Raw genomic sequence first — 25,853 nt, forward strand, 5'->3', positions numbered from 1 at the left:
AAAAGTCTTGTTGTGTTGCAAATATGGTGCTGTTTTCCGGATGATCTTATAAGTAACCTACTCGTTTCCGTAAGTTTGAACTGGAGAACAAATTATTATTACAATAATTGGGCCATCGATTACCGTTCTAATTTTGTTTCTGGTGCTTTTTGCAAACTTTTGGGTACATCAATAGTTGATGATTTTTCAGCGTATAGGCCTACAATCAATGTTTTGTCGTTAATTCATTTGTCCTTCTTATTTTTAAGATATAGCGTAGGCCTACTACAAAATTTCAAAATGAAGACAAACTGTCATATATTTAGTGGTCAATCGCCAATATGCCGGACTCCAAAGAGAAAGATAGAAGTTTAGTAGTTGTTGAAAATGATACAAAACAAGGACTCAAGTAAAAAACAAGGACATTTCTTCGAAATATGGTCTATCATTTTTTCTAAGACATTCCCCTTCAAAATAAGGACAAATTTTAGAAATAAGGACGGTACGGCAACCTTGACAAAAGGCCTACGTAGATCTGATTTTCAAAAAAAGTCTGCATTATTTCTAGTGCGTGTCGTTGCCATGTAAAATTTATAGTAGTATGTGTATAAACTGGTTTTGGGTACGGTCGTACATTCCGTATAAGTTTTGTCTGTCTGCCAAATTGATTTACCATATTGGGTAATCTTGGCCTTAAAAATTATCGGGTTTCGGGCCAAAAAGTTGGTTGGACTTTGGTGCCCCTTGTCCCCGACAAACCAATCGTCGCTGGTTGTATTTGTAGTACATTTGTGTATCTACTTCCTATCGCTGGTTTTATTTGTAGTACATTTGTGTTCCTACTTCGTATCGGATCAAAGTCTAATGATCGGATGAGTCTTTTGTTGATCGAGAAAAATCCCCTAAAAACTGACTTGATTTGTTTAACTTGGTAGTGGCACTATATAGGATGTACTATTTGCAGTATCCCGTTGACTGAAGTTATAAAATCTTGTTTGCAATTTAAAATGGAAAGTATTTCGGTAATTGTGGGCGGATGCCGCGAAGAAAAACCGGACTCGTTTTCCGATGTTTTACCCAACAACAAGGTTAACATTGTTTCACTTTAATCAAGTGTCGGATTAAGATATAGCGGACACAGCTTGTTGTTAATGTTAAACATTTGTTACTATAGAAGAAATATGTATCCTAGTTTAATGGCCGTTTTGTTTTGGTACCCATTTAAGTTCGTGCCTTTGCATTATATTAATGTCTAAAATACAACAACTTTCTGCTTTTTAAAAACAATTTACTTGTGTTACAAATAAGGACATACGGTTGGCATGCAGAACATTTTTCCCATATAAAAGCGGTGTACTTGAAACACTAATTTAAACTGGGTGGAAATACAAAGGAGTGTGACCATAGGCGCCGAGTTTTACAAATATGCAAGGTGGCGAACCTAAAATATGACGTCACTTTATTTGAAGTCACTAATGAGTGCAATCACAAAAACTCAAGTCCCAACAAACTTCCCACAGAATGCAAAGTTTTTCATAATTAAAAAAAACGTTATGTTTGAAGTAATATTTAGTTGGCAAATTCAACACGTTGCTGTAACGTTTGTCCTTGGTTTAGCAACGTTTAAAAAATATTTCAAGTTGTTGCTGCTTTATATCCCGAGATAACCATTTATTACAACACATTCGCATTGCACAAGAACACGATAATGACCAAACAGTCACTGACAGACAATTGTGTTTTTGACGTCATAAACAAGGCACTAACCTAAGCATGTTGCAGTTTTAAGCTTCGTTTGTGTTTTTGTCGCCAGTACGCTAGTTTGAAAGGAAAATTTTTCCTAATTTCTTTCAAACTTGACGATATTTCGTACGATACTGTTACAAACAAACCAAAATATCCACAGTGGCCGGCACCGTGCTTTAGAAACCCAAGGTGGCGGCGCCACCCCACCACCGCCTACTCGGCGCCTATGAGTGTGACATCAAATTAAGCATTAGCTGGGAGCAAAACATAAATATCAGCAATAAAAGTGACCACATTGCATTATGCTTTTCACTCAGTGCCAAGTTTGGATCCCATCCTGAACATCATGTATATTGCATTATAAATCACTTAACCTTTTTGCTTTAGTATAATGTCATGTTCTAAAGATAGAACTATTTTTCAACTTTTTCCAAAATTTTCAAGCATTTTTATTACCATGTATTGTTCACTTTTTAGTTCAATGAAGAAGCAGTTATGACAAGTTTTGATGCAAACTGCATCAATCCAAGCAGTTCAACATCTTTAACCAGTCTCACATCTGAAAAAAGAAGCAATGCAATTTGTAAAAACAACCTTCTTCAGGTCCCTATAAGGACAGATAAAGTTATAAAATCTGAACAGATTGAAAAGGGTACAAGCAATTTACAGTGTGTGTACAAAAAATGTACTTAGTTAATAGCCGTTTGTTTTTAGTTGTTTCCAGTGTAACAGATGTGCAGATGAAACGAATTTTGGAAATTGTTAAGCAACCAGAGTTTCAGAGAGTGTGTAATGTTGGAAAGGTCAATGATAAGGTATTTTCTTTGAAATAATACTTCGATTATGGATAATTTCATTAAGCGTCACTTTCATGTCACAATCCTTGTTTTCACAAACATGGTGTTTATGGATTTATATGCTTGTTTTTAGGCACATGTTCAACAAAAAGCTTCAGAACCTACTAAACACAAGAAGCAAACTCCCACCATAACAAAATCAAACAGCCCACCAAGAAGACATTCAAAAAGTCATGGCAAAAGAAAATCACCTTCTCCAACAAAACTTCTAAGGAGTTATAGAGATTCAAATTGTGAAGGAAGATCTTCTGCAACAAAAAACAGCAGAGCAGAAGATGAAAGAAAATCTACTACAACAAAAAACAGTAAAGAAGAAGATAAAAGAAAATCTTCTACAACAAAACACAGTAAAGAAGAAGATGAAAGAAAATCATCTATAACAAAAAACAGTAAAGAAGAAGATAAAAGAAAATCTTCTACAACGAAAAACAGTAAAAAAGAAGATCAAAAAAAATCTTCTACAACAAAAAACAATAAAGAAGAAGATGAAACAAAATCTTCTACAACAAAAAACAGTAAAGAAGAAGATAAAAGAAAATCTTCTACAATGAAAAACAGTAAAAAAGAAGATGAAACAAAATCTTCTACAACAAAGAACAGTAAAGAAGGAGATAAAAGAAAATCTTCTACAACAAAAAACAGTAAAGAAGAAGATAAAAGAAAATCTTCCGCAACAAAAAAACACATTGAAGAAGATGAAAGAAAATCTTCTACAAAAAACGGCAAAGAAGAAGATCAAAGAAAATCATCTGCGCAAAAAGAAAGGCCGAAACCAAAATCTCCCCAAAGAGGGGAGAGATACAACAGAAAACATAAACTTGATACTAAAACTAATAGAAACCATAACAGGCATAAAATGTCAGAAAACTCTACAGGCGTAAAACCAAGATCAGAATCTCGTCACAAGAATTCAAAATCTTCAACCTCAGTCAATGTTCCTGCTTCTTCCTATAAAAGTGCAAGAAACGATACCAAAACATCACCAAAAAGTAGAAAGAAGGATACAACAGAAAATACATTTGCCAGGGAAAGAGTTGAACAGGATAAAACTTCTCTCAAGGTATTCCAGTTAGGTATCATTTAAAAAATGTACTTGGTTTGTACTAGAGATGCAAAAATGATTGGGTCGAATCAGCAATTTCTACAACGATTCGGTTTCGGCCATATGATAAATGAACTTATGTTTACAAGTCAACTTGTAGTGTTCAACTACACATGATGTCATAAATGATTTGTTTAATTTTGTCAAATTTATTTGGCAAAACTGACGAATATCGATTTCGGTACATCTGTAGTTCACACCCAATGAATGTGCTGTTTATATAGTTGCATATTATAGTGTTTACAAGTTGTCGAAAAAGATTTATGGTATTAGCAGGAGAAAGTTGAAACTGAAATATTGCCTGATTCCACAACTTCTCCAGCAGACAATAATGCTCCTAGACAAGCTTCACCAATGAAAGGTTTGTTTTAACTTGAGTGAGGTGATTGACTGGTACAAAGAAATCTGTTTAATTGACTGGTCAAATACTGAGCAGTGTTATAAAAAAATCAGTTTTAGTTAAAAGTTGGAAAGCAAACCTTGTTGTGAATTATATATTATTGATTCAACTGAACTGAAATAAATACTTTAGTTTATAATATATCAAAACCTTTTGGCTACAGATGACCTTCATTCGCCTAACACCATCATTGTGTCCATATTTATTGTTTATAAATCATACAAACATACATATTTTTTTCTTCCTATGCACTAAATACAACCATCAAGTTAACAATGCATGGACAACTGCCTAAGTTTTTTGTCTTTCACACTATATTAGTCTTGCATAGTTTTGGCCAACCGATATGATAAAAAATTATCACAGGAAACTCTTGCATGTTGCAACTGGTAGCAATAAATCATTTCAGTCTTTCGGGATTGATGGGTTCCCTGAAGCTAATTAACATTTTTTTATGTAGACACGTTGGATAAGCTTGTAAATGTTATACAAGCTTTACTGAATCAAGGTTCAAGCAATGGTACTGAAAAGGACAACAAAAAAGTAATGTCACCAACACTAGAAACAAATCGTAGGTCAAAATTTGTTTTTAAACATAATATGCTTCTTATGTACATGACATTATATGAGGTTGGAAAATACTGCTATAAATCATTAAATTAACAAATTCCTAATTGTTGAACTGAAAATAGTGTTGTACCTTTGAATATGGGAGATGCTTCTCAACTAACAAGTTTACAGAGTGTTGCATGTTTTCATTTTATTCCCATATTTGTCAAACTATAGCCATATATGCATGAAAGTATTCATAATTGCTTGTTTAAGCCACATTTTAATTTCTTTATAAATTTGCAAATGGAAATTACCACAGTTAAAAAAAAACATAATACAATGATAAGGCAGTTCGTTTGAACTGGTGTAAAATCACAATAAAAAGTGTGTTAAAAATAAATTAAAAAAATAAGATAAAAAAATTTATGTACAACACAAATTGGTCACAATCTTTTATAAAAAGTGAAGGTAATATTGTAAAAAAATGGTAAAAAAGATAGTCATTACAACTAGACACTATTTACAGGCAGCACAACATTTCATGTAAACTTTGATGTTTCATCCCCCAAAGTGGAACCTTCAAATGCATTAAAACTTCCAGGCAACTTCCAGCCCACATTTAGTAGTTTGTTGCTTCCAGACGTAGATGAATGTTACTCTCCAACTTCATCATATTCTCCTTGCAGTGATACTGAAAAAGGTTGGAAAATCAGATAATAGTGGCATGTTCTTTTGCAACACATTTGTGTGTACAATTGCATTTTTTTATTTAAATGGCCTAAAGTTGAGACAAAATATTTTTGTGTTTTTAGTACCTTTAGCAGACTCTGAACGAACAAAAGAAAACATCCCAAACTGGCCTAAAGATACAAACATGTTAAATTCAGACCAGAAAAGTTCAGGGTTTAGTGAAGCTTCATGCTCTGAACAAACTAAAGAGCAACATATTACAACAAACTTGCCTTCTAACATAGAAATGTCGTTTTGGCCTTCCTCACCCATCAGAATTGAATTCATTGAAAACGACACAGTGGAAGCAATTTTAAAAGCGCCTGTTTGTCAAAAGTGCATTTGTGACAATGCTCACTTAAATGGAACTAAGGATCCTCGATCACAAAACCAGAAGTACATCAGATACTTTACATTGTGGCACATGTGTTGTCTTTGCTTGGAAAGCAAGGGAGCCACGGAGAAGTTTCGCATGTGCACCTTACCTGATTCAATATCAGGTCCCACATCCAATATTTCAAAACTGATCAATGAGGAAGCTTTACCCCCAAAAGATACTGTTGTGCATGAACAAATACCAAAGTTACAATCAATAAACACACACCAATCCTTGTTACAGACAGAATGTCTCAGAATAAAGGAAATGACAGAAGAACAAACAAATAACAATCAAAAAGTTGATGAGAAAAAAAATGCTAGTATTACTCTTTCCCGGTCTAAGACTGCCAGCACAAGTGCAGCTGGTACTTCTGAGTCTGGGAATCAAAACTTTTCAGGGTCTGAGAGAACTTTTACTTCCATACCCTTCACCTCTGATAACATACAACATTCTGAGATTCCAACTACATCCTATGAGCAGGACACTCCATATTATTACAACATAAACTACTTCAATGAAAAGAAGACATCTATTTGTGAATATGAATCACCAACAGAAGAAGAAACATTTATACCACCTGAGCCAAGTACCCCCACTGGGTCAGATGAAGATTTGCCAAAAAAAGAATCACAAGATCCTCAGGAAATAATTCCAGCTGCTGTTGATGAAGTTACCAAAGTGACTCAATTGCAAGAAATAGAATCTGGATCAATTTCGCCACCAGTCACCAAGAGTATGTTGGATCAAAATTCAAAGCTGCTCAACTCAAATAAACCTACTGGAAACAATTTGCTTGTTTCTGCAATACACCAAGCTATTACCAGCAAGAGCTCAAGTAACTTGTGTAAGTCCTTATCAAGTGGAGCATCAGGTTCTTATAAACATTATCCGGTTCATACTAGTTCAGAAACTGCTGCTGAATCTTCAGATGACCCTGTATCATGCCTTTTTGGACATTTTCAAGGTTATGCATCTTCTTTGTTGAACAACTTGCCTGAATCATCATCCAGTAACACTCAAAATAATGAATCATCTAGTTCTGATGGACCATCTCTTAAACCGTGGTCAAGAAAAAGAAACCTAGCAAAATTGGTGTATTCTGATCTGAGTTCTGATTCTGATGGAGAAAGAGCTAATAAAAGGAAATTTGAAATCACAAAAACTACCAGGACTGTGGAAATGGCATCTACCAAAACAGGATTGAAACCCAATTTCACTCCCTCAAAATCTAACTCTACTGAAAAACTAGTACTTGTGGAAAAAAACAATTCTGCTACAAATCCACCACAATTATCATCTTTTGCAGCGCATGATGCAACTTCTGAAAAACTTAAACCAAACACTGCTAAAAGTATCTTCAGTGAAACCTCAGACATTTTTGACAGCACTGCAAATGAAGAAACAGATTATCAACCAGTACATACTGAGTCATCCCATGATTGGAGCAATCCTGAATGGTTAGATGTTGAAATACCACAATTAAGTCGGCCTAAGAGAAGAAGAACCACATTTAAAAACAAATCAAGAGAAACAGATACAAAACAACTGAAAGCAAAAACTTGTGTAGCCAGAAGCCAAAGTACATCAGAATCAACCAAAACAAACTTGACAGACAGAAAAGTTCCATTTAAAAAACGAAGGTTTTCTGATTTGTCTGTTGAAAAGCCATTACAGGAATGGATAACTGATGCAGATCAGTGGCAAAGTCCTGCAACAAAAACAGGATTAGATTTAAACCAGGCCAAGCAAAATGTTCAAAATGATGATAATGATCGTGGTGGTAAATCCAACAAAACATCTGACCAGACAACTACCAAAGGTGTTGATGATCAAATTTCTGTTTGTACTTCTGAACCTGAAATTACTGCAGAATCAGAGGCATTTGCACAAGAAACCATGGATGATGAATGTACTGATAGTTCTTCGACTAAGACAGTTTCCACTGAAACTGAGCAAAATGAAACATTTACCCTTGCGCAACCATGTATAGCTGAATGCAAGCACTTTTATGTCAAGGGAAAACCGTATGCTTGGCCGTACACATATCCAACTCTATCACAAATAGACGCTTTATCTGATTCTGATGACAGTGAAAAATACACAAGTGCTCACTTCTACAAACCATATATTTTTTTAAAGAGACTGGAAGAAGATGGTTATGTACCTGAATGTTTTGTTAAGGTAAGTTTATTTTAGTCTAACCTAAAAGATGTACATATTTTTTATAGCTTAAACATTAGCATTCTTTTTAAATGCTACAGCAAATCATTTTCAAAAGAACAATTTTTCTGTCACCCTAAACCATTTTTACGTGATTAAAATGGAATGTTGACCATAATTTTGGTGTTAGCATGAGAAACTCATCCAATTCTAACAAAACTATGGATTGAGTTTAAAAGTTTGTAAAACAATCACATGTATTCTTAAATTAATTTGGTCATAATTTCTCTGCATTTACCATGCTGTAGTCTCTGTGGGTTAAATTAACACTGATTTAATCTTGTTACTTTGTAGGACATGGCACATCATCAATGCTGCTTGTGCTGTACAAGTTATTGTTGTTCAACTCCCTGGGTTTCCATTGAAAATGTCAAACTTGTGGATTAGGAATGTAATTTGTTACTTGATGCTTAAGTGTGTATTTGTGCAATGTTGGTACAATACGATTGTACTGTGTATTTACACATCAGTATTTTTGCCTCTAATTTATTCATGGTGCTGCTGTATAAGCTCAAGTTACTTGTTTTGGTATTTTTGTTTCGAACTTATTTACTGACTTTTTCCTTTCATCTTGTTTGGTTTTATCTTGTTTCAATCTAGGTCCTTTTTGTACAGCTGGTGACAAGACATAGGTCGTGAGCATTGTCTGCAGCTAACTCATTATTTACTGGCTTGAATCTTATATATTGATGTAGTGACATTGAGCCAACATCAGTTTGGTTCCCAAGCAGTTGCTTGGACATTGTAAACCAGTTTCCTCTGTGGTTTATGCTTGATTGTGGCATCGCACAGAATCGGTGACGCGTGGCTTTCAGCCTTTTACTCCCGACAAACTGGAGTGCCATTAGATGGATGCACTGGCCAATACGACCTACGCCTTGTCACCAACTGCACTGGGGAGACCTTAATTGGTAAAAACAGTGTGTACCGTTACTGAAAACTACTGAAAATAGTATTTGATGTACACAAGTAAGATAAAAGAAAAGTTTGTATTCTTATGACACATGTCTCCATAAATACGAAATTAAGGAATCGTTACAATAGACTCGCTTAATTTTCTAGTCGGGGTTTGCCAAAAACCTTTTAGCTCCACCCACAAAATTAGGTCGAAAAGACAAAACAAATTGGACGCAATAGTGGTTACGTTTGTGTGTTAAGGTTTAGTGGGACATTGAAGACGTTGCAAGAGTTAGCGTAATCGTTTTTTCAAGTAAGAAAAATAAAGTAAACAGACGGTTGAAAGGAGTAACGGATTGCGGTAAAAAAAACACATTCTTACTGATATAAGTCGTAAAATTACTTTGAGTTTATTTTGTATAATAAAAGAAAACATAGCGACGCAATTGCACTAAACAAATAACATGCAATCTGGAAATGGAAAAACTTTCTTTACATTAGATAAGTAAAAGCTAGGTCACCTAGTAATTTTTGCCAACATTCCGATAAAACGTAGCCTAGATGTTTTTTTATTGTGTGCCAATAACGCTGAACTTGCCAGAATTTTCGACCTTAACATCAGATATAGTGCCTTACCGGGCAAATAAACTAGCCAAAAATGATATCGTTCGCACATAATTCTGGTGTAGGTTATATGGTAGGTACAAGATACCCTAATTCGCATATTGCTTAGTGTAATCCTGCGAAACTACTTGAAATAATTCGTTGTATACGTAGTCCTAAAAGTAATTTGTTTGATTTGCGAAAGAAACGTTATGAAAAAAGCATTTGAAGTTACTAAACGACAGGTTTAAAGAAATTCACATGCTTGGGTTAGTAAATGAGCTAAAGGTGCATCATCTGAAGATCTGATGTTCTGTTTGACCAAAGTTTTCTTATCCGCGCGGCCTACATATTTCTGTAAACGCCTACATAGGAGTGGTACCGCCCATCAAGCCCTGCTCTGTTCTGAAACAAAACGTTACAAAATAAACAATATTTTTAGATTAGCGAACAATACAATGGAGACTCGAAGCTCCACATAATTTGTCAAACATGACGTAGTATCTTTCGTAAACGACGTGGTATATATATCACTGCCATTGTGTGGAATTGACTATGAATGGGCATTGATGCATTACCGACAGACAAAGTCGAGCACAATGGTTTGTGAAACTCATTCAAGAGAACTTAGTCACATTTAAAAGCGGATGCAACCGACATCCATGGCCAGCAAATGCTTCCCGTAATCATTGGCGCTATTAACAAAAGCCAAGTGGAATAAGAGGCAAAAATACATGATAAATCAACAATACAATTGGTAAAAAATCACGGTGTTTGCACTAGTGATGCACCGAACCCGCCTAAAAGGTTTGGGCCGAAGCTGAATAATTTCGGCCGAATCAGGCCGAACCTAAAAATCCCCGTTTCTATGAATGTTTTCACCTGAACCTTGTGTCGTTGATGCGAGTGAAGTGAATTATGATAAACCAAAATCACTTCCACAATGCGGAAGCTTTGATAAACTTGTAATATTTTGCAGACAACGTGACTCGTATGTTATTGATATATCAATTAGTTAATTTATGTTTCGTATTGTTAAAAATGATAGTTTACACCAGTAAACTTTACAGGTTTAGGCATTAATTCCAATTTATCAAAATATTCGGTTTTCAAAAAAGTTCGGGCCGAAACCGAAACATCGATAAACAGCGTAGGCTATTCGGCCGAAATGTATCGGCCAACCGAAACTTCGGTGCACCACTAGTTTGCACCAACCAAAAGAAAATTATTGTTAGAAAACGAGATTTGCCTTCCAAAGACATTTAGAGCGCGGTCGATCACTTCTTTTTTACCATGGAATTATTTGGCATAGCCTAGGCTGTTTAACCAAGCACCAAGTAAAAACAAAATATCTTTGGAAACGCTGAAAAAACAAATGTGTTCGGTTTCTTCTTACCATTGTCATGTGTTAGTCTGCAATGAAATCAAATAGACATTTTTCACTTTGCATTTATAACTCACTGATCCCGTGAAATTTATATAGGCTATTTGTTGGCGACATATTGACATTGAGCGGTGTTATTTTACTAACTGTTGGAGGTCCATGTCCAGTGTCACTATTCCCACGCTGTAGTTCCTGTAGGCTACTCGTTCCCCTGTAGTAGCCTATAAGAACAGCCTGGTCATATGCTCATGGGTGCCGGCAGAAATTTTTCCAGTAGCCTAGGGGTCAAATTTTGACAAAAACACACTTGCAGGGATAGATTACTATAGCAAGTAATTATGTAGCCTAGCCTACACATGGGGATAGAAAAATAAACCACCAAAAGAAACCCTGCCGGATAGTTTCGAGCGCCGGAAGAAAGGGTGCAGAACACACATTGTGGGTGTTACGTTTGAATGTGTAAAAATTTTAAAATTTGAAAACTAGTCGTAGTTCGCATTGGACAACATAAAAATTGATATTATTTCGGAAAAGTTGCGCAATTTATTGCAGCAGATATTTTGTGCTTATGCGATCCTTTAAGTCAGTGGTTCTTAACCTGGGTTCGTTCGAACAAGTAAGCTTACAAAAAGGCAGTTGTTTGCGCAGAATAATTATGTCATGATTTAAAGCAGGGAGTCGAACCGCTTGTCATATGGGTTCAGGTTCGGTTCGGGTTCGCTTTGTTTTGTTTTTAAGGGTTCGGGTTCGGTTCAGGTTTTAAAAAATGTATATTTTCGGGTTCGGGTTTTGTTACGGTTTGGGTAAATTATCCGGTCCGAACCGGTTTGCGGTTTTTAAACCGGTTTAAATTTTTATTCGTTTCAATTTAATTCTACCCATCATCTACCTGGCCTTATCAAACTCCAAAAGACTTTTGCCCGTGCATTGTTATTTTTGACATGTCCTATAAGTGTTATTTTGCGTATTCTTCAATGCGTTGTTTTGAAAAAAAATCAAAAAAATAAAACAGACTGCATTTTTTTGCTGGTCCAGTTCCGGTTCGGGTCGTACGCCAAACAAAATAGGCCTATGGGGTTCAACTCCGGTTCGGGTTTTTAGAAAATCGTAATTAGCGGTTCGGGTTCGGTTCGGGTTTAATGAAATTAACCGCTCAAACCGGTTCGCGGGTTCGGGTTCAGTTCCGGTTCGACTCCCTGATTTAAAGTTTCGTTCAGGGACCCGCCTGTCATATGTCTTCACGTTCGGTTCGGGTTTAGGTACTGTTAGGCCTAATTGTTTCAGGGATTTTGGTTCGTAGGTTTTAAAGAGATACGTATTTTTGGGCTAGGGTTTTGTTCCAGTTCGATTAAATTATTGAACTTAAATAGATTTTGACCATGCACTGCGTGACAACTTATAATTCGTCATTTTGACACGCCCTATAACTATAACTTTTTCTTGTGGTGCTGGTCACCAAAAGTAATACAACCAAAGAACATTGTTTAGTAATTACTCATTATAAAAAGCTTTTTTTCCTTTCGTCAAATATAAAAACAATGTTAATGAGTAAAGCTATGTTGTTATTTTCTATCGTTTTTGTTGTGCCAAAGTTATCAATTTTTTTACATCATCGTACGAGGAAATAAGAATGTTTCCGAAAGTAATTGCATTTTTGCAGCCCACTTAACATGCCTTAATAATAACAAGTGTTTTGTCTCGGAACATTGGTATTGGACACAAATAAATTAGGTTTATAGACGGATTAAAAAAAAATATACATGAAAGTTCTGTTTTAGCTGTTTTGTTGTGAAGTCTAACTGTGCTGTTCTGACCTTAATGGACTGTCATGGTGAGCGGCATTCCAAGTGTTGTGACTGTTAATGAATGTAATTTAAATAATTTACCCATGTGGTTATTGATGCGAAAGTTTATTATTACCATTTTGTTCAATACATGAACATCACAATAATTTTTGCATCAACTAGAAACTTTGTAACATATTTTTTTAGAACTAGCCTAGCTTTTACTCAATGGCAGTTGTGTGCATTTTTATTATTGTTGATTGGTGCAGATCATTTTACACAAAGTGTTTAAGTATCTAGACAAAAAGTAATCTGTGTGGATACTACAGAGAAAAAGGATTTGGTACATGTAATACCAATCATCACCACAACAATAAATTTGGATTCAGATGTTTTAAAGTTTGTTGGATCTGAAACAGAATTTCCGTAAGTTGGTTTTATCTAAATCGGAAAATTTTAAAACAGAAAATACAATTTAATACAATATGTTTTACAAATGACCACCTTCTGCCTTCACATGTCAATGTATAATACACTCCAAAGTTTCACTTGCTTTCACTGTATGTGTTCATTCCTGATACAAAACAATGTCTGTAGTCTGTACTAGTTCTGCAAACATACAGTAAAAGGTTATTTTATGATGCCACCCGGCAACTGATGCATCAACTTTATTTTTGAAATGACTCATTGTTCTAACCTGCCTTCTTTCTTCCTGTTATGGTGGGAGTGTCATATACCTGTTTCACAGGGGCATTGTATACTTAAGTAGGAAGTGGTTAGTCTTGATAACACGTCTTTTTAAAATCATTATTTCTAGTACAGGATTAATCTTTAAACTGAAAGTAAATTAGTCAGCACAGATGGCGTATAACCATGCAATACTTCTATTGACCAGTTTAATGTTTTTCCTAGTGTGCTAGTGTAGATAGTATAAGCCGGTGTTTAAAGGGCTCTAGGAAATTACATACCTGGTGTAATAAAAAGAGGCTAACTTTGATATTAAATGATTGTAACACGTTAGAATCCAATAAACTAATAAAACTAAACATGGCTTCTGCGGTAAGTAGTGTTTAATATGTAGGTATATATTTAGGGTGTTATGTAGGCAAACCACTGAGTGGGATGTTCTGTGTTCTTAACGATTACTTGTTGCTGATTTAATTAATTACTTTTTTTGTGTATATATATAGTGCTTATCAGTTTACCATTTCTGTCTTTAGTGTTAGCATTTCTCTAAAATATTAACAAACCATATCTTTGGGATCTAAATGGTGGCACATTTTTAGGTTATATACCCTGTGTTTTGTGGTAAGGTTTAACTGTTAACATTGACTGACCTGTATAAATTAAACAAACTGACCAATTTTGCTTTGATGCTTTTTTGAAAAATGTGTATTTTTTAGAATATGAAGCATCATTGGCAAAGTCACAATGTCAAACAAAGTGGGGTGGATGACATGGTCCTCTTGACCAAGATTTCAGAGTCAGCAATTGTGGAAAATCTCAAAAAGCGCTACATGGATGACCAAATTTTTGTATCCTTCTGTAACAAAAAAATTGAATTCTTTACACATGTTACTATTTATATCATGTGTACAATGATTCGCAACTAAGTTAACATTTTTCTTAGCTATAACCTTAGACATACATTGGACCAGTTCTTGTTTCAATTAACCCATTCAAGCAAATGCCATACTTCACTGATAAAGAAGTTGAACTTTACCAAGGAGCTGTAAGTTGGCTATGTAGATGTTAAAGCAATTAGATATTCTTCAAATGACAAATCCACTGTTTGGCAACAATTAAAAAACATGATTTCACCAGGGCGGCATTATTTTTTATGGCACCTAATTTATGTATCTTTACAGGATTAATACACAATGTTCTTTATATGACAGGCACCGTACGAAAATCCACCTCACATATACGCTCTTGCTGATGACATGTACAGAAACATGTTAATTGACATGGAAAATCAGTGTGTTATTATTAGTGGAGAGTCTGGTGCAGGAAAAACTGTTGCTGCCAAGTTTATTATGGCTTACATTTCAAAGGTAAAGCTCTATCTATAACATTAAAAAATTAACCAGTCTGATTGCAACTTGTACAGCAGGGTCTCTAATTTAAGGTTTGTTCTGGGCCACTTTTCGAACTTCCTAGAAGCTGCAGGCCACAATACCAACATACTTATCAGAGTAAAATGTGCCCAAATAAATAACAACAAAAGTTTGGTATATATTATTGATAAAGTGTTCACAAAACCAACATGCAAAGAACTGAACAGATTCTAAATTTTGCATTTTCACAAATGCCAATCTATTTAGGTTTCTGGTGGGGGTTCAAGAGTACAACATGTGAAAGATATTATTCTCAAGAGTAACCCTTTGCTTGAAGCATTTGGCAATGCCAAAACAGTGAGAAACAACAACAGCAGTAGATTTGTAAGAAAATATACATACATATAGTGTTACCATATATGGTATATTCAAAACGTGCACTTGTTGCCTGCAGGGAAAGTATTTTGAGATTCAATTCAGCAGAGGTGGTGAGCCTGATGGGGGAAAAATATCAAACTTCCTGTTGGAAAAATCACGCGTTGTTAGTCAGAACCAAAATGAAAGAAACTTTCACATATTTTACCAAATATTGTATGGTGCTCCTCCAGATTTAAAAGGTTTAAATTTTATACAATACATATCATGTTGAAGTTTTTATGTTCTGTTCCAGTAACCAAGAATCTGAACTCTCTACTATGTAACTTGATCTATAATTTATTGTCCTTTAAAATTTTGATATTGTGCTATGGCAAACATCTGCGGTTTTGGATTACAGAGCAACTTGGAATAGCAACACCGGATTATTATTACTATTTGAACCAGAGTGGCTGTTACCAAGTTGATGGTATGAACGATGTACAAGAGTTTTCAGAAACCTATGAGGCTATGGGGGTGATAGGTTTGTGATATGGAAGTTGCTTTTTATTTGACGGAAATGTCATTAAGCAATGCTTTTTCTGCAGGACTCTCCCCTGACCAACAGCATCATGTTTTGCAACTGACTTGTAGCATTTTGCACTTGGGAAACATCAGTTTTGAGGAAAAGGGAAATTATGCCGCAGTTGAAAATGAAGATTGTAAGTTATTTGGCTTGAAGGAAAAAAACGAACATTTTAAAAGCACCAATTTGCAAGTTATATTCTATCTGAAATAATACAACAAGACTACTTGCTACAGGATAATACTTTGAAATAAGGTCATATTTAGCCATGACTTTGTACACACAATTTTGTTGATACTACACTTGATTCCCTTTGAACTGTAATATTTGAAAGACTGAACTTACTTTCCCTTCATTTTATGTGGTTTAGTGCATATTGCAAAGTGTGAATTGAGTTCTATCCAAAATGTCCCAAGTATTTTCAAAATAACCAGGATAGTGATGATTTATGAAAAGTTACAATATTTTTGTCCTGCTTTTTACTATGTCGTCAGTAAATGTAACCTATCCTGTGTTGCATTGCTAACTTCCTGTCTTTTAGTTCTTGCATATCCTTCGTTTTTGATTGGGGTGAGTCAAGACGCATTGCGTACCAAACTTACCAGCCGCGTCATGGACAGCAAGTGGGGTGGCAAATCTGAGGTCATTAATGTCACGTTGAATGTGGAACAGGCTTGCTACACAAGGTAATCAAATTTGAATTGCTTTGTTTCACACCTTTTTGAGAAGCAATCAATTGAGGGTGATGTAATTAATGTTGGGAGCTGGGAGCAATAACAGATGTGTTTTGTTTCTCAACTTACAGGGATGCATTGGCAAAAGCACTTCACTCACGCATGTTTGACTTTCTTGTCCAATCTGTCAACAATGCCATCAGAAAGGATGTAGATGAATTCAATATTGGTGTCCTTGACATTTATGGTTTTGAAATTTTTCAGGTGAATAAAAAGAACGGCCTTTAATAAATTTATTTAACATACATAATCCCAAAGTAAATATATTTCACAGTAGGTATCTGTAGGTAATAAGATGTGTTGCAGTTCTTTTAGTAGTTTGTTTTGCTTTCAAATACTGATAAATCAACCATGGACCCAAGTTATGCCTCTTTGTTGTTGCAGAAAAATGGTTTTGAGCAATTCTGTATCAACTTTGTGAATGAAAAACTTCAACAAATCTTTATTGAATTGACACTGAAAGCTGAACAAGAGGAATATGTTCAGGAAGGAATAAGGTGGCAGCCAATCGATTATTTCAACAACAAAGTTGTTTGTGACCTGGTTGAAAGCAAGGTAAATATACGATTTGCTATTAAATTTTTTGGGAGACAATGTGTGACATTATTTATTAACTTATTTTACAAACTGCTTTCTTTTTTAGGTTCCTGTAGGAATAATGTGTGTCCTAGATGATACATGTGCTACAATGCATGCTGTTAGCGAAGGTGCTGACCAAAAGTTTCTAGGAAAGTTAACAGGAGCAGTTGGTTCACATGAGCACTTTCAAAACTTTAGGTTCGAAATTTCATGTATTAAAGTAGTGAGTTCTTTCAAAAATGCTAATAAATATTTTTGAGGCACCAGAAATAATGAAAAAAAACTAAACTGTTACATAGCTACTAAATAGAGTGTCTACATAATGATAACTGTAAAAAAATCACTACAGTGCTAATGCTTCCTGTGGTAATTGTGTACAGTTACGTAGGTCTGTGATGTCCATTTGTTGTTGTTGTTACAGTGCCGGATTTATTGTGCATCACTATGCTGGCAAAGTGACGTATGAAGTCGAAGGTTTCTGCGAACGAAACCGCGATGTTTTGTTCAAGGATCTTGTTGAGCTAATGCAACAAAGTGAATTGTAAGCATCCAAAAATACTGTTATGACTGCATTGTGTTCAAGTCATGTCCATCTATAAATACATTTGATACTTATATGTCTGACATGATGTCACACTTCTTACATTTTCAATTTTGCTTGTAGTGATTTCATTCGGGGTTTGTTTCCTGAAGATGTTTCAAAGCAGAAAAAACCTACTACAGCATCTCAAAAGATCAAAACACAGTGCAATGTGCTTGTTAGCACCCTAATGAAGGTAAAATGATACTCCAAACCTTTATTCTGCTCATTGACTCATAGTAGCAACAACATTTTTTAAATGCAATAACTGGTAAAACGAGTCTGATTATTTTAACATGTTTCTGTATATTTATCTTGCATCACTTATTTGTCTTACACACTTATTAGCCTCTGTTGGCTTCCATAGCACAGAAAAAGCTGTGCTTTACTGTACCATGTGAGTTTTGCTCTTTATACATTTTGACCACAAAAGCCAACTTTAAACAATTTTATGCAATAACCACTTCCCTTTTTTATTTTCCAGCTTATATGTATTTTAGGAATGTGATAAACATTCTTGGGTTACTTTGTAAATCATTTAGTTTTTTTACACAAACTTTGATTCACTTTGTAAAGGTTGGGCTGGTTTTCGCTTACTCTGATTTACACTGGTCCTAAAGAGAATTGAAGAGAGTATGTTAGCAAAGTAATACAATATACAGCACAGTCATGGATTTTTATAATGCAAACCAAACATGGACCTATCCTTGTTTTTTTTGCACACCCAAATTTTTTTGTCTATTTATAACTATACATAAAGTTTGTGTTAGAAATAATTGCTAAATGATGCAAACATATATTTTTTACGATCTTTTTTTTGTCTTTTATCAGTTGCAAATCTTTGTTGACATTACAGTGTTCTCCCCATTACATTCGTTGCATTAAACCAAATGAAACAAAGCGCGCACATGATTGGGAAGAGTCGAGAGTTAAACATCAGGTGGAATATTTGGGGTTGAAGGAAAATGTGAGAGTGAGAAGAGCTGGTTTTGCATATCGCCGACCTTTCCACAAATTCCTGCAAAGGTTAAAGCTTGTTATTTATCTGTGTAAATATTTGTTTCAGACATCGATTTAATATGCTAAGTGAGCCAAAAAACAGGCAAGATCGATCAAGGCAATTCTTAAAATACATGTAAAAATATTTAATTACCTGTATACAATATAAGGTTCGATAACAGCACAGTTTTATTTAACTACTTGTGTCTTTTAAGGTATGCAATCCTGACCCCAGAAACATGGCCAAGGTGGAGAGGTGATGAACGACAAGGAATCCAGCATCTCATGAATTGTGTTAATATGGATCCTGACCAGTGGCAATGTGGAAAAACAAAGCTCTTTGTAAAAAATCCTGAATCTGTATGTTTTCTTGCTGCCTGTTAAAGATTTGTTCATAAAAGTGATAATTGTTGCTTTTTTGCAGTTGTTTCTTTTGGAAGAGATGCGGGATCGGAAGTTTGATGGATATGCTCGTGTTATACAGAAAGCTTTCCGACAGTACAATGGCAGAAAGAAGTTTCAACAAATCAAGGAGGAAGCTGCCCAAGTGAGCACTATAATTATTACTGAAATAAGTTAAAAAGCATTAAAATTAGGCTAGATAGGATATTTTGAACTAAATGCTTGGTGACATATAATGATGGAGTCATCTCCACAATTGTATCGGTATACCTGCACATTACTGATACACTAGATATCATACCATTACTTTGACGTTGTTTGAATGTAACTTTAGATTGTCCTGAACAAAAAAGAGCGAAAACGCCACAGTCTCAACAGAAATTTTGTTGGTGATTATATTGGCATGGAATCTCATCCTGAACTTCGACAATTTGCTGGCAAGCGGGAAAGAATTGAATTTGCAGATACAGTTGTCAAATATGACAGAAGATTTAAGGTATTTGCTGCTCTTGTTTATCTGTAGAACTGCCGCAAAAGACTGTTTGGAAAAAACAAGAACTGTTTCTGAAATACTATGGTTTAAGAATGCAAAAAAGGGTGGTTATAAGTTGGGGGAATTTCCTTTGTACAGATTACTGAAATGTACAAATGCTTTTTCAGACAACAAAGAGGGACTTAATGATGTCATCAAAGTTCATTTATTTAATTGGAAGGGAAGTGGTAAAAAAAGGACCTGAAAAGGGTCAGATCAAAGAAGTTTTGAAACGACAAATTGATTTAGATCAAATTCGCGCAATATCCACAAGGTTTGTGATAATTTGCTCATACATTTGCTGCTGTGAACCGAGTTTAATGTTTTTCTCCTTTCAGTCCCTACCAGGATGATTTTTTTGTGATTCATGTAGCAAATGATTATGATTCGGTGTTGGAATCTCTATTCAAAACTGAATTCCTTCATGTCCTGTCAAAAAAATATGAGGCGAGGGCAAACAGAAAGCTTGACATCAATTTTACACAAAGGTTTGTTACTAACATATACAAACCGAACTTTTATTCTTTTTACAATGCATTTTATGATTTTTCATGAATCTCCGTATTGTGCAATATTACATTGTCTTTTTCTTTTAGAATTGAGTTCAATGTTAAAAAAGAAGGTTGGGGTGGTGGAGGGACACGAACCATTAACTTTAATATTGGAGCAGGTGATATTGCTCAACTCAAACCATCTGGCAAATCACTCGTTGTCTCTATTGGACAGGGACTTCCCAAAAATTCAAGTATGTTTGTTTAGATTTACTGTGAGCAACACCTACAAATGTAATTTATCCTTCATAATATCTTTATTAAAAGTTTTGAAAACTGAAACTACCTTGATCACTCTGGAATAAGCAGTTTACCAAAAATATTTAAACAAGTGTTATCACATTTTTGTTTAGCCAAGCACATTCGATTGATTTTCCTAATTACCAATTTTTCTTTCGGACAACAGGGCCAGAAGTAAGAAATCCAATGCAAGGAAGGCGACAAGCTCCTCGTGGAGGTCGTAGTGGTGGAGGTGGAGGATATTCTGCTCCCCAACATCAAACTCGTGGTCCTGGTCGATCTGCCCCTTCTATTCCACAAGGTAACAGTTATCCCAATGGATCCAGCCGTGCACCCCCTCAATCCAACTACAGAGGACCTCCACAACATGCCCCACCTTCCCATGCTCATCAACCTGCTGTATCATCATCATACACTCAACAGGGAAGAGGTATAACCAGTTCACTTTAAAACATATTCTACATTTGGCTTATGTTAAAAATATGTTGAATTTGGTTTCACTTTTATTTTCTAACTTCTGTCTATTTTCTAACCTTGCATAACATCAGTACTGTCTGAAATCGTTACATGATTGAGCCACCTACATGATTTGTTTTCAGTGAAGCATACCTTTGTTGTTTTGGTCTTTTGGCTAAAAATGTAACAGTGCAATAGTTTATTTCAGCCAATTAGGATAAAGAAATATTAAATTTAAAAATTGTTTCAAAATTTCTGTACATCATGTTTAATCACAATTTAATGATGATAGAAAGAAAAAAATCTACTGTAACTTACAGGCATGTTTTTTGTTGTAAATTTGCCTGTTGCATGGCAACCAACTTTAATCATCAACTCTAAACCTAATCAGCACTACAATTGCTCCTGATAACAATTCTTGACTTGACCAGTTTTCTCTGTGGTGAACCCACAACAAAATCACCACCAACCTCCTCCACCACAATCACACTCCAACCCCCCTGGCAGGGGAAGGCCGGCTTTTCCGGCCCCTGGACCACCAAGGCACGCTGCACCAACTCATGGACGCGGGAGGGGTGGTATGTAACTTTCACTGCTATCTTCTTTGGTTTCCAGCAGGTGTCATTAACTGTGCTGAAGGTCGTTTGAATGTTTCCACTGATCAATTGGTTTTGGTGTTTGGTTTGCATGTACTTTTAATTGGGGCTGTCACTTTGCTACAAATGCATGTGACTTGGATTACCGCAGCTAAAGTTGATCCCATACAAGTGGCTGTTTCCAACCATTTTTCGCACCTGTTGCAATATAATCGAAAAAAAGTAGAGTGAATCTTTAAAACGATTGTGCTACGTATAGGAATGCTGGTGACGTGTCCTTTTATCTATTGTCCTTTAATCTATTACGTCACATGTTCGTATTTTATGAGTCATTTTTTTGTTTTGGACTTGGTGAGTGCCTTTTATAAATGGCCTGTGGAAACTTTTCCTGCCACTGGCCTTTTATTGAACTTATTGCTTGTTTGTGCAGCTAAGGTAGGTTGTGAATCATTTTTTAAAGAAGAAATGTGAATTGGTCAGGATATTTGGGTCATGATGTTAGCATATACATTTTTTAAATCGGGTCATATTTTAATTTGTAAATCAATTTTTCCACTACGGGTCAACGTTTAGATTGAATTGATAAAGCTGCGTATTTTAAACAGTAGTTGTTTTCCCACAAGTATATGTAGCGTCACGTTTATTTGCATTTAGAACGTCTTCCGTCAACCGGTGCCCACCCACAGTTACCGCAGATGGGTCAACAGCGTCGAGCTAGAGCACCGAGTGTGGCACACAATAACGACCAGGACTTCATGCGAACTCCCGATGCTGGTGCAGCTGGGTAAGCTATTACAACAGATCATTGGTGTTTTTCAGGCTGTGCTGCATTACAATTCTTTTTTTTCATAGTCTTCAGCGTCGAATGTCTCAACAGCGCAGTCAAAAGAACCGCCCTGTGCCGGGAGGCGCGAGACCCAAGCCACGTCCAAAGCCCCAAGCGTTGCCAAAATGCAAGGTATGTATTCACTATGTGACTAATTTATTGTCCTGATTATGAGTCCCCTAAAGGTGCAGCTCTTGTTTTTTACAAGCCTTTTTCCGGGACCTAATGTTCCACAAAAGGTCACATGTAATAGTTTCCTGTACCCAGCAAAGCTTTACTATTACATCAAACGTCACATACCAAGACGAACAAAAGTATAATTGATTTATGTACAGTCGTTTCTGCGTGATACAACTAACTAAGCGCACATAAGAAGCATGTGGTATATGTTTATTTGCGCAAGGATTCCGTGAGACGTGAAACTTATTTATTAGTTAAGCTAGGGTCAAAAGGCTGAGACCACTGTTTCAGATTGTTGCTGTTTTTCTGCAACTGTTAATTGGTTTCAAGTACCAGTACACAAGATAAAACCGTTTTTCGTAACAATATCTGTTTATTACTTCCTCTTAAATATTGACGGTCCTGTTTAATTATGGGTCCCCTTCCCTTCTCTGAAGGGGACACATATTGTTTTTGTCTATTTTTTTCTGTCTAACGCGAATTTGAAATTTTTGAAATTTTTAAAACGGCTATACTTGCTACAGCAGATGATTCTGGAGTTTTTGTAACTTGAAGTTGTATATATCCGTTTTTGCCCCTTTACCCCCAAATATTTGTTTGTTTGTTCACATGTTAATGAGGTCAGAAATACAAGACTTAACCTGCTGAAATTTTAAGCAGCTGTGGATAGGGTGCTCCTTGTTGGCTGTTAAAAATTTCAATGCAATCGGCTCAGTAATTACTCTTACAGCCCCAAATATGTTTTTACATGCTGTCTTTTGTCAAATTTGTGCTTGCTCAGTGCACAGCTGACGCAAAGGGAGTGATTGGCGATAGTGGTGCATGGAAAAAATGCCTCTGCTTCACGCATGAACGCAGTCGTCACTTGACCATTTTCTCACTGGTTGGAATTAGGATGTTACGATGTTAGTTATATTGCGCTGTAAACGTTAATGTAGGTCAACTTATTCGTGTTTCGAAACGCAGAGTGACAACGCAGCACGATTTGTTACACCTGTGTAACGTGACTTCTCAAACTGAGAGCGTTAATAAAACTGTTTCAGAACAGGTTTTGGACATAAAAAGCCCAGCTAAGCAATCGAATTGTTGGTACGTAGAAACTTAACGGCGCCAGGGAACGCTATGTGCAGATTAAAAATCATAATTCTATTCCAGTTCAACAATGATTGTGCCCTATTTTTACTGTTACCAAATGGGACCCATTAGATTATGCTTGCAGAAACAATTATGTTATAAAGTGACAGGAAAAAGATAGGGACCCAATGAAATGTAGATGCCAAATATATATCCATTATAAATATAGTAAATGGTATAGGCTATGTGATACATCGTTAAATATGATGTAGTATATACAAACTGGCAATATATAGGAAAACACTATTCTAGTTTTTATTGGTTTACGTTTACGTGCATCGTTTTATATACATTTAACACATCGAGATGTTTTCAATGCAACTTTCAGGCATTATATGCTTACGATGCTAACGACACTGACGAAATCAGCTTCAACTGTAACGATATCATTGAAATCACCAAAGAAGGTAAGTACTTCAAATGTAATGTTAAAAGCACCACAACAAGAAATATGAAACATTATCCAAAATATTGTTTTAGACCCATCTGGTTGGTGGATGGGTCGTTTCAACGGTCGGGAAGGTCTGTTTCCTGGCAATTACGTGGAAAAGATATAGACTGAGTTTGTATGGATTCATTACAATGGTGCGGTGTCTCGCTTGCTAACAGCACCGGCAACTAATAATAATCGTAGCATTGAAACCGTATCGATGTATGATGCGAGTTCCACTTTGGTGGTGAAGCCTCTAGAGCTTAACACACGTATAATCTAAAAAAATGTTAATTCTCCTTTTTTCCTTTATCGCCTTGTTTCCAGTAACTGGATATGTTGTACAGATATTCAACAAGTGTATTCCATTTACTTTTATGCAGTGCGGTTACAGTTTTATGCAATACATTTGCGGCTGTTTATTCCACCGATGCGTTTTGCTCACACTGTCAATCATCATGATCGTGTTTAATTGGATTGCACTGATGGTATCAAGCGTGTGCACTTTATTCCTATTCCTTATCACAAGTTATGTTTTGTATTCAAGTTTATTTCCATAATCGCGGAATTGTCTTTAATTTGTGTTACCATCGTCATAGTACTTTAATACCCTCAATAATTCACGACCTTGTCACTGTTTCTTCGTGCAACATCTACCACATTCGTTGGTCGTGGCCAAATTTTTCTAAGTCAGATATGATTGAGCGTTGATATAATTTGTTCCCATTTTATGTTTACCCGAATATATTAATTATCGGAAGAGAAACTTCGTAATTTTCAGCACAACTTTTCCGAACAACATTTTTTTTATGGTTGTGATACTTTATTTGCTGCAGTTACGGCAGCACAGTTTTGTTACCGCGAATATTGTTGATGACTTCTGCCTTGTGTCAGTATTTTTAACCTGCTTCATTAGCATATGTGTGAATGTGTGTACAGCCTTAGTTTCCAAGCAACATAATGAAATTGCTCGTGGACGTTTTCTATTTATCACGTTGGTAGAAAATGTTGTTTTTCGCTTGTAATAATATACATCGAGTGTCAATCGCATTAAAACATAGTCATGTTCAGTGGCGTATCTAGGATCGTTTTTAGGGGGGGCCAACAATATAAAATATATTGCGCCACCTTGCGGTAACAAGTACGCCACCTTGCGGTGACAAGTGCGCCACCTTGCGGTAGACTGTGTAGACCTCTCTGTTAGCACCTGTTGTGCCCACTAAACTCGCAATATCAACTAAATGCTGGTTAGCCTAAGGCCCTGTGAAGCCCTTACTCTTGCTGTAAGTAACGAACGTTATAGTCACGATTCGATCGTGTTCATGTAACACTTTTTAACACTCGGCACAGTTGTTTCTAACAGTGGTTGCGTCTTAATCATATTGTGAATTATCTTCACTTGTATGAGTGTGACGTAACAAAGCTATTATAAAAACCCATTGTAACGTCATACGCGCAGTTGGACGCCAAGTGGCCTGGATTGGCATGCATTGTTTATTGAGATGTGTGACGAGCATCAATGCGTTACGCACATTAAACAAAATAGCGCACATTGCTATTCACAGTTTTGTCTGAAATTACAAGATTTAATACTAAAACAGCCGGTCAAAATTTCTTGAGGGGGGGGGGCATGGCACCTTGTCCCCCTAAATACGCTAGTGGTCATGTTCCTTGTTTTTTATCATGAGGGATTGTGAGGTGTGTAAGACTACAATTGCCCGTTATAGTTATAAAACATAGCAGTTGGTGGCTCGGAATTAACGTTACAAAGTTCCAAACCTTCCAAGGTTAAATATTTTGACCATGTTACTGCCAATACTGTAACTACATAAACACGACCGTATGTGAGTGTAACAAAAAAAGAAAAAAATATCATATTCATCCGGTAAGGAAATGGTGAGCAGGAGAAACCTGTGCTTTTTAGATTGTTTGTTGTTTGAATTTTCGTAGAGCTTCACGCAATGTTTTTTTTTGTGTGAAACTAA

At 35.8% G+C, this 25,853-nt stretch overlaps 2 protein-coding genes across 5 annotated transcripts; both read left to right on the forward strand.

Moving 5' to 3' along the window:
* Positions 1-885: 885 nt before the first annotated feature.
* Positions 886-8,965, forward strand: LOC145212105 (uncharacterized). 2 transcript variants are annotated; one of them, XM_080080130.1, is made up of 9 exons: positions 886-1,067; positions 2,203-2,377; positions 2,440-2,540; positions 2,656-3,642; positions 3,958-4,045; positions 4,545-4,655; positions 5,163-5,336; positions 5,449-7,925; positions 8,259-8,965. In XM_080080130.1, exons 1-9 carry the CDS (start codon positions 987-989, stop codon positions 8,349-8,351), a joined length of 4,287 nt encoding a protein of 1,428 aa, XP_079936256.1. In that variant the 5' UTR covers positions 886-986; the 3' UTR covers positions 8,352-8,965. The 2 variants fall into 2 exon arrangements, with proteins under 2 accessions (XP_079936256.1, XP_079936257.1); XM_080080131.1 differs by having other exon boundaries at positions 3,961-4,045.
* Positions 8,966-12,597: 3,632 nt separating this feature from the next.
* On the forward strand, positions 12,598-24,938 carry LOC145212106 (unconventional myosin-Ie-like). 3 transcript variants are annotated; one of them, XM_080080135.1, is made up of 28 exons: positions 12,598-12,679; positions 12,962-13,058; positions 14,036-14,167; positions 14,275-14,364; positions 14,531-14,686; positions 14,957-15,073; positions 15,144-15,306; positions 15,465-15,587; positions 15,652-15,765; positions 16,171-16,315; positions 16,435-16,567; positions 16,748-16,918; positions 17,007-17,140; positions 17,364-17,483; positions 17,607-17,718; positions 18,379-18,548; positions 18,737-18,881; positions 18,946-19,068; positions 19,258-19,419; positions 19,584-19,729; positions 19,794-19,943; positions 20,052-20,200; positions 20,413-20,676; positions 21,134-21,280; positions 21,953-22,082; positions 22,151-22,256; positions 23,767-23,845; positions 23,919-24,938. In XM_080080135.1, the coding sequence occupies exons 3-28, from the start codon at positions 14,039-14,041 to the stop codon at positions 23,993-23,995; spliced, it is 3,555 nt and encodes a 1,184-aa protein (XP_079936261.1). In that variant the 5' UTR covers positions 12,598-12,679; positions 12,962-13,058; positions 14,036-14,038; the 3' UTR covers positions 23,996-24,938. The 3 variants fall into 3 exon arrangements, with proteins under 3 accessions (XP_079936261.1, XP_079936260.1, XP_079936259.1); XM_080080134.1 differs by lacking the exon at positions 12,598-12,679 and having other exon boundaries at positions 12,882-13,058; XM_080080133.1 differs by lacking the exons at positions 12,598-12,679; positions 12,962-13,058 and adding an exon at positions 13,509-13,691.
* The last annotated feature ends 915 nt before the right edge of the window (positions 24,939-25,853 follow it).

This window comes from Phallusia mammillata, chromosome 2, assembly GCF_965637545.1.
Source record: "Phallusia mammillata chromosome 2, kaPhaMamm4.hap1.1, whole genome shotgun sequence".
NCBI classification, from domain to species: Eukaryota; Metazoa; Chordata; class Ascidiacea; order Phlebobranchia; family Ascidiidae; genus Phallusia; species Phallusia mammillata.